This window comes from Mytilus californianus, unplaced genomic scaffold (genome assembly GCF_021869535.1).
Source record: "Mytilus californianus isolate M0D057914Y unplaced genomic scaffold, xbMytCali1.0.p SCAF_10, whole genome shotgun sequence".
Lineage (NCBI taxonomy): Eukaryota > Metazoa > Mollusca > Bivalvia > Mytilida > Mytilidae > Mytilus > Mytilus californianus.
The window spans coordinates 41012820-41021469 of NW_026262582.1; the positions used below are offsets into that span (position 1 = coordinate 41012820).

The window sequence follows — 8650 nt, forward strand, 5'->3', positions numbered from 1 at the left end:
CAGGGATACAGGCGCGCCTTCTATATGATAAATGACGTCATAAGTGCGTCCGAAATTGACGATCTTTTCCGATGAAAGACATGATTCGGGAAATAGCCTATTAGTGAACTATCTTAATTAAAAATATCACCCAAGACGAAGTCCCCTCGTGTGTTAATCTATCTTAAAACCTTCATCCAAGGGCAGTAGATTTATATCATACACGAGTAGATCTCCGAAGGTGGACAGCAGTATGTCATATGTAAAAAAAAATGCAGTTTCTTTAACAGATAATCATGATGTCAATAATGGTAATTGTGATGCTGTCTTTTCTATTTTAGTTTCCTGTAGGAAAACTCAAGCTTTCCAAGCCAATATCGTATGATTTGGAAAACGCAAAAATTACTAAGACACCCATAAGTGTTTTTCAGTGGACTCAAACCAACAATACTCGAGTTCAACAGAATGTTAGCAGAACTGAGATGCATCAAATAACAAAGGATAACACCTACGAATTCAGATGGGATTCTTCATCAAAAATGACTGGTAAATAAATATTAAAACACAGGGATTTTTTATAGAAGATTGTATTGCCGAACTTCTGTTACGATAACTTTAACGCTTTCAAGCAATTCGTGTCTAAGAAAAACCGTTTCTGTTAAAAATAAAGCAGGAATTTATTTTCCTTTAGGGGACAAACAAAAGATTTAATTGAAAACTATTCCAGTTTTGGCGATAATGTCTTTTAAAAGTAGAATACCTTTTGGTGAAGGATACTAGAAAATCAAACAATGAATTTGACTTAGTTATAATTTACAGACACGGAATTTAACATCGAAATTTAGGTAAATCGAAACAAGGCTCGGTTTGAAATCCATCTATCTTCAAAAACTGTTTTGTTGAATGATTGTTTTTTTTTTAATCCAAGTGTGAAATACTTGTGTAGGCTATGAGTCTGTTTCGAGGCAGATAGTAACACCAAGTATTTAAGCTAAACTTTATGAGTGAGATCATGTTAGGTAACATTGTAAATGTTTTCACCAAAAAAAGTAACCTGTCACCTCAGCAAGATATGTTGAAAGGATATAACACGCTGATGGTATTTCAAACCATTAAGCATCCAAGTAAAATAACCAAAATACCGAATTTCAATAAAAATTCAAAACGGAATTTCCTATATCAAATTGCAAAATCAAAAGTTCGAACACACCAAACGAATGGAAAACAACTGTCATATTCCTGTACAGTATGCATTTCCTTATGTAGAAAATGGTGGATTTAACCTGGTTTTATAGCTAGCTAAACCTCTCACTTGTATAACAGTTGCATAGAATTCCATTATATTGACAACAATGTGTGAGCAAAACAAACAGACACAATAGGCAAAAATTTCGAAAATTGGGGTACAGCAGTCAACATTGAGTTATAGTCTTAATCACTTTAAAAACATATAACTTTTTTAACGAAGAAAAACAAAATGGCATAAAGACACTCCATAGACAAAGTACATCAAGCAAAAATGAAAGACAAGAATTCAAAAATTACCATAGCACAATAACACAATAAACATCATCATGTTGATTGAAACTTTACATTTTATCATTTGTTGAACCTTATAGATCAATTCAATTTGAACAAAACAACAATTGTGCTCAATTGGCATCAGTACAGATTTGTCGGCACCCCGTCTTTACAATTATCGTTAGCTTTAAAAAAACTTAGCATATCAGATATAAGTCATTCATTGGTGTGCAGTTTTAAATGCTTTGACAAAGCAATCTTCCATCATTTGCCTCATATATATACATAAGTCAAAAATTTTTACATAGGTTTTGTAAATTGGTGGTAGTAAACAGCTAGTAGATAGATATAGGAAGATGTGGTATGAGTGCCAATGAGACAACTCTCCATTCAAGTAACAATTTATAAAAGTAAACCATTATAGGTCAAGGTACGGCCTTCAACACGAAGCATTGGCTCACACCAAACAGCAAGCTATAAAGGGCCCCAAAAAATTACTAGTGTAAAACCATTCAAACGGAAAAACCAACGGTCTAATCTATATAAAAACGAGAAACGAGAAACACGTATGAACCACATAAACAGACGACAACTACTGTAATCAGATTCCTGACTTAGGACAGGTGCAAACATTTGCAGCGGGATTAAACGTTTTAATGGTACCAAACCTTCTCCCTTTTCTGAAACAATAGTATAACATCACAACATAGAAAAACACACTATAAAATATCAATTGGAAGGCTTAACTCAATCTAAAAACGTAAATAAACACACAATGAACGAATAAATTTGACCTGTGACACCTGAATGCAAATACACAGTTGATAAAAAATTACAAGGGATAAATAATTAAAGTCAAAAGTAAATAAACAGGTTTAAACAAAGTTAAAGTATGATATCACTGTGAAATGTCAAATAATTTTTAGAAAATCATCACTTTTGAAGAAACCTGCGTCATATTAGGTTTACAATAAGTAACAACTGGCTATTAAAATCCTATTACCGTCATCCTTTTCGTTGTTTTGATCATAAAAACATTTTACGCATTCCAACTACATTTTCAATATTTCAAAAAGAAATAGAAAAATGATGAGAATATAAAAATAGTTACCTGCATCAAAGATACAAAATGGCCTTTCTAACCGTTTTAGTTTCTTCATTAACGGAGATTTTTGACTTCGTGAAGGGATTCACGTATTCCTATTTGATTGAGTTTTTCGATTGGAATTACTACATTTTTTTTTTAATTTTGTTTCACTTATTAACAGTATCAATTAGTGCAACAACCATAGTAGTGGAATCATAAACAGTTAGGTCAGATGTATACTGCTTTGTCCGAAGCATATTACTTTTCACAACTGAATCGGGAGAAAAAGGGAAATAGTCGCCACAACATACATGTATATGTATGTATATCTATATAGCAAGTTAGATAAGTCGAATTCATCCCTTCGAAAATTTTACGGACGTCATAGCGGTTTTTTTTTTACCTTTATGTAATATCCATGTCGCATATGTCCACGGATATTTTTCAATTGTTATCATAATCTCGTCCTCTCTTTCTCAATTAAGACATCTCCGATTGAGACTGTAGTTAACATAATCAACATTACGGGTGTCACATGTGGAGTTGGGTCTGTCTATTCTTCCGTGCACCTGAGATCACCCCAATGTACGGTTGGTTGTTCTTAGTCTTTACATTTCTGTGTATTGTTTTGTGTATTTGTTGGTCTGTTCGTATGTTTTCTATTTTTGGCGAGGCGTTTACAGTTTCACTTCGAATTGCGTGTTTTTAATCTCACCACGGTATCCTCCGTCTGTTTTAAATACAATTTTCTAATGCAATGGTTACATATTAAACAAGATACAAATTTGCGGATCTATTGTTTTTTAAGATCTCATTTTAAGTATGTATAGCTTATATGACCTCCTTAATCAAACATAGAAAATACTAGATTATTTTCGATAATTATCAATAGATTTGGTATGGTTGAATAGTAGGATAAATTAGGACATGTGGTATGACTTCCAATGAGATACTATTGACAAAAATTCAAATGACGTGGATACAAGCAATTCAGGGTCAAAGTGTGGCCTTCAACAACGAGCATACCCAATACCGCTATAAAAAACGAGAAAACTAACGGCCTAATATACAACAATACAATTAACGAAAAACAAATTAGACAAACATGAACCAACGATAACCACTGAATTACAGGCTCCTGGTGTAGGACAGGCACATAAAGAATGTAACGGAGTTAAACATGTTTGTGGGCGCCCATCCTCCCCCCTTTTTATCATTTGCCTGTTGTGTAAAACCACAACATAAGATCACACTGTAAAAATTAATTGCAAATGTCTTAAATCAACAGATCAGTACGAAGCACAAAAACAACTAACATTAAAACACCGATATTGGAGTACTCCAAGGTACTGAAAGCTACTTCACAGCCAATAATAGCTAATGGGTAAATCATGTTCTCCCAGACATAAGTATTAATCCTTAAATATCAAACGGATGTAGTATGAATACGTCATACACAGTCTGAGAAACACGTGTCCCTGTGAAATGCCAAAATATGAGTTACTAGTAACATTATCGACAGGATGTAGTATCATAAGTACTGTCTCTTAACTGTACAAGTATAGCAAAAAATATTTAGTGATGTTGTAATTTTTCAAAATTACAATCATTGTTTGTACCAATAAAACAATATTTTTAGATTTTAAATTGATAACCTGTCAGGAGAATGTTATTTAAAGGATCGGTGTTTAACATGGATCGTATATGAATTGACTGCTCTATAAACAACATGAAATATGATTTTCTTTTTTATCCATCCGCGAACCTCTTTCGAAATTCCTAATAATCGCCATTTATAACATTGTGATGTAAAAAACATAGTTACATTTACAATCTGCGCCTTACATTAGATTGGGAAATTTAAATGAGACTGAATGCAAAGAGCAATGTTTCAGATCTAATATGCCTGTTAATTTGTATTTGTAGCTTCTCTAGAGGTAACAGCTGGCATCCCTCAGATCGGAGTTGAAGCAAAATTAGGCATCAGCGTAGAAAAAATGGTAAATATTGGGACTACTGAAAAACAATCGGTATCTGAAACCCAAAATTGGACAGCTGAATACCCAAGCGCAATTCCAGCGGAAAGCACGTATGTATAGGTTAACATTTAAAAATTATGTCAGAACTTTATATAGATTAGACGATTCTCCCTTCTTCAATAGTCATGTTTCTCAATATATCTTTCTAGATATTAACCACCTCCTTAAAACTCTGCTTGAATATGATTGACATTAATTAACATTAAATATATTCTAGATGTCGTGATTACAATTGAATTTTAAATACATTATTGTGTTATTTCCCGATTTTTCGTTTACCGTTTTTTTCTTTGTTATTTTCTTTTTGTTTTGTTTGTACTCCAGAGCCAAGTTTTACTACTTATTTCATATTTATATCGTTATTTATTTGTATATTTATTCCTTTTGACTTTTTATCTGGTTTGGTTAGCATTATTTGGTTCTTGAAAACTTTGGCATTTCATTTTGTTCCTGTAAATGTTCAATTTGTTGTGTAATAGTATAAACACATTTGACTTTTCTACCTTTACACAAGTATTCCCCAAATTGAAAGACGTATTGAAAGAACCAGTCCTTCTTTGTTTTTCATAAAAAAAACAATGGCAACCGTAGATGCAAATATCTGGTTTTACATGTAAATCGTAGTCTGAAAAATAACTCCGATTCAAACAAAACGTTTTCTGAAATTGACGTTATCAAGATGCCTGATTTCTTTATTGACAACATATTTGCTACGTTTGGGGGAAGTTTTTTTTTCAACAAACTATTGGCATTCCCATGGGAACCAACAGTGCTCTTCTTTTTACAGACCTCTTCCTTTATTTATATGAGGCTGACTACATACAGGATTTTCTAAAGAAAATTAAAAGAAGCTAGAATTATCCTTTTTCTTCTTTTTCCGCTGGTATTTTTTTGTTAATAAGGGCCTTATAAACTTTTAACACTAAGGTAAACGGGGAATAATTGGTGGAGAAGGAAATGTCAACCTTCTGTAAGAAATTATTTTTGAAATCTCCATTTTTTTTTTTACATACGAAGGAGCGTGGTATTCTTTAAATATGTACAAGTGGGGGTGGGCAGACAGAATCTCCGTATTAAAATATTACGGTAAACGAGAAACTCATGAGAGAAACCAAATAAATATAAAATGTTAACGCAGAATGATGTTCAATGTAGAAAATTTAAGAGGACGATCCTTAATTTGGTATGCAACTGTAGAACTTACATAGACAAAAATGAATGCAAATTTATAAACTAAACATTAGAACAATCTATTTCTCATAGACCTAATAATTGATAATCTGCAATTTTAAACTAGCCATCACGTGTTATATAGACCATCGCATATCAGCGAACAGACCTTCTCACTTCAGCGTTGCCATCGCACTTCAACGTCCCCATCATACCTCCGAGTCCGACATATGTTATTAGTTTTTTAACATTTCTATACATGAACAACGTTTCTAGAAAATAAAAAAAAACACGTTTACTTGATTGCGATTTCGAATGATATCTAATGACGTAAAAAATAAATGTCAGACATCGGGAAAATGTCCGTCTTTTGCTCGACGTTTTGTTGATAAACGGGCTTAACTATTATTAAGGTTTCAAACGAGAAGTCAACTGCGAAGAACTTTTTGAATTATATTCAATATTTTCCCTGGATCAAAGAAAGATTTGATCAAAGCATTTCATTGTTTATCAATCTCTGATTTTCAATATCAGTTGTGAAACGCTGTCTACCTTAAACCGTCATAATTTTAATTATTTTGCACTGCGGGTAAATTATGACGTTGTGATTGGTTAAATGCCGTCACGTGGTGACCCCCTATGGATCCGTAGGGTGTTAGTAAATTTCATAGGGGATTCATGACGTGTGCGATAAATTCGTTATACGGTTCACTACTGACCCCCTACGGACCATACGGGGTGAGTAATATCCATAGGAGATTCGGCCTTCGGCCTCACCCCTATGGATTTTACTAACCCTCTATGGATCCGTATAACTTATAGTATATTCGTATGGCACACACGTATTCATTTCTATATTTTTCTGGTAATTCCATTGATTCACAACATATAAGGTATCAGTATGTTGCTGTTTCACTACTTGTAGTCACACAGAGCCTGAATGGGAAGTGTGTGATGAATAGATTATAATGGCTTTTTCCATATTGGCCAGGCTATCATTATTCATCATAAAACAGACCAATGATCTATTGCATCGGATTGTATTGGAGTTTCGAGATGACAAACGGGTCGATATGGAAAAATCCACCATGACATATTAGTCTGCAATTTACAAAAATATGAGCACAACTACAATAGGTTATTATAACATTTTATGCAGTGATCTATACAGATCATATCATGTATTGTTAATGCAAAAATTATGAGAAGTAAAATGTTGTATTATCTGCAATATTTTTTTTTAGGATAAAATTAACATCAACACTTACGGAAGGACATTTCATTGTTCCATTCACAGCTGTTTTCACTCGAGGAGATGAGGGTACTCATAAAGAAATAAAAACTGGCAAATTCATTGGAGTCCAGTTCTATGGTTTTGAGACGAAATTCGACCAGGTTGTTCATCCCCACCAAGTTTTACATGAACTTGGAAAAGGGAATTAATCCTCCATCACTGAATTATTAACTGAATCACCTGATAATTTAGTGTGAACAATAGTATATATTTACTTTTACATTATATTGTGAATTCATTATCATTCGTGGGATACACATTTTCGTGGGTATAGGTTTATTAAAAAAGAACACATTTGCTATGGCTTATTTGCTGAATTGATGAAAACTTGGTAAACAAATATCCACGAATTTTGTTTTCCTGCATCCACGAAAATTGGCACTCACAAAAATTAAAGAATCCAGAGTATTTTTACTATCATTTGTTAAATAATAAATAACTAATAAATTGAAATTACTTCACACAAACGATTAAAATATGTAAACTACGCTTTTTACGGGAGGTTTTTATGCGATACTTTCATCTTTCAATTGGAGAAGTTTCCGAAGGTTATGTGTTAAAAATGGTAAAGACTAGTTGTGATACACAACGTCTAGAATGATAAATGATGTATCTTTAAAAAGAGATACAATACATGCAAATTTAAAATTGACCCCCTTCCATCTGTTAAAAAGACCCTTAAATTACACTTATTTTACAACAATCGTAACACAAAATTTTCGAAACATTATGAAAGAAAATTAAAAACTTTATTTCGATAACAATAAACATACTTTATCTGACCTTTTGATTATAATTCAAATTAATAAAATCAACATAAACACTATATCTTCAGTCTTGTCCAGTCTATGATTATTGGATCACACTAGACACACGCACATTTTTTTCTAAAGGAGTTAAGTATGTATGGTAGACTGTATAAGAATGGAAGAGTAAAGGTGTAATCCGGAACAAAAAATACGTAACTACTAATTTGAATGATTTACATTTATGTATGTATGTATTGTGTTTCTTGTGTACAATTTGGAGTTTAGTATGGCGTTCATTATCACTGAACTAGTAAATATATTTGTTTAGGGGCCAGCTGAAGGACGCCTCCGGGTGCGGAAATTTCTCGCTGCATTGAAGACCTGTTGGTGACCTTCTGCTGTTGTCTGTTCTATGGTCGGGTTGTTGTCTCTTTGACACATTCCCCATTTCCATTCTCAATTTTAAGTATGTAATTAATCAACAATTATGAAGTAAATCTTTAACTTTAAGACACCCTGTTCTTTAAGATATTAAGATAGCAGGGTACCTTGTTCATGAAAGCTGTATCAATAAGGTAATTGTAACAGCTTTAGACTTATAAATTAATTATCATTTTCAAAAAACAAAAACAAAATAGCAAAGACGAAAGATCAGTATCGTCTTATTTGTTCTCAATTATTTATTTAACAATAAAAACCCAAATTATTAATAAATTGTCAGAAAATTTGTGTTATAGTCTTTCCTTTTTTTCATATTTTTTATTTGTAATTTCGAAAAAGAATCAATATAAAAAAGAATCATCATTATAAT

At 32.5% G+C, this 8650-nt stretch overlaps 1 protein-coding gene across 1 annotated transcript in view; it reads left to right on the forward strand.

Annotated features, from left to right (window-relative positions):
- The window catches only part of LOC127718127 (epidermal differentiation-specific protein-like), a 227533-nt gene extending 219982 nt beyond the window's left edge, over positions 1-7551 (forward strand). Inside the window, exons 7-9 of the mRNA XM_052224084.1 lie at positions 321-525; positions 4514-4676; positions 7041-7551. Coding sequence (XP_052080044.1) covers positions 321-525; positions 4514-4676; positions 7041-7239 — 567 coding nt within the window. The 3' untranslated portion in view covers positions 7240-7551. The remainder of the gene's footprint in view (positions 1-320; positions 526-4513; positions 4677-7040) is intronic.
- Positions 7552-8650: the final 1099 nt, after the last annotated feature.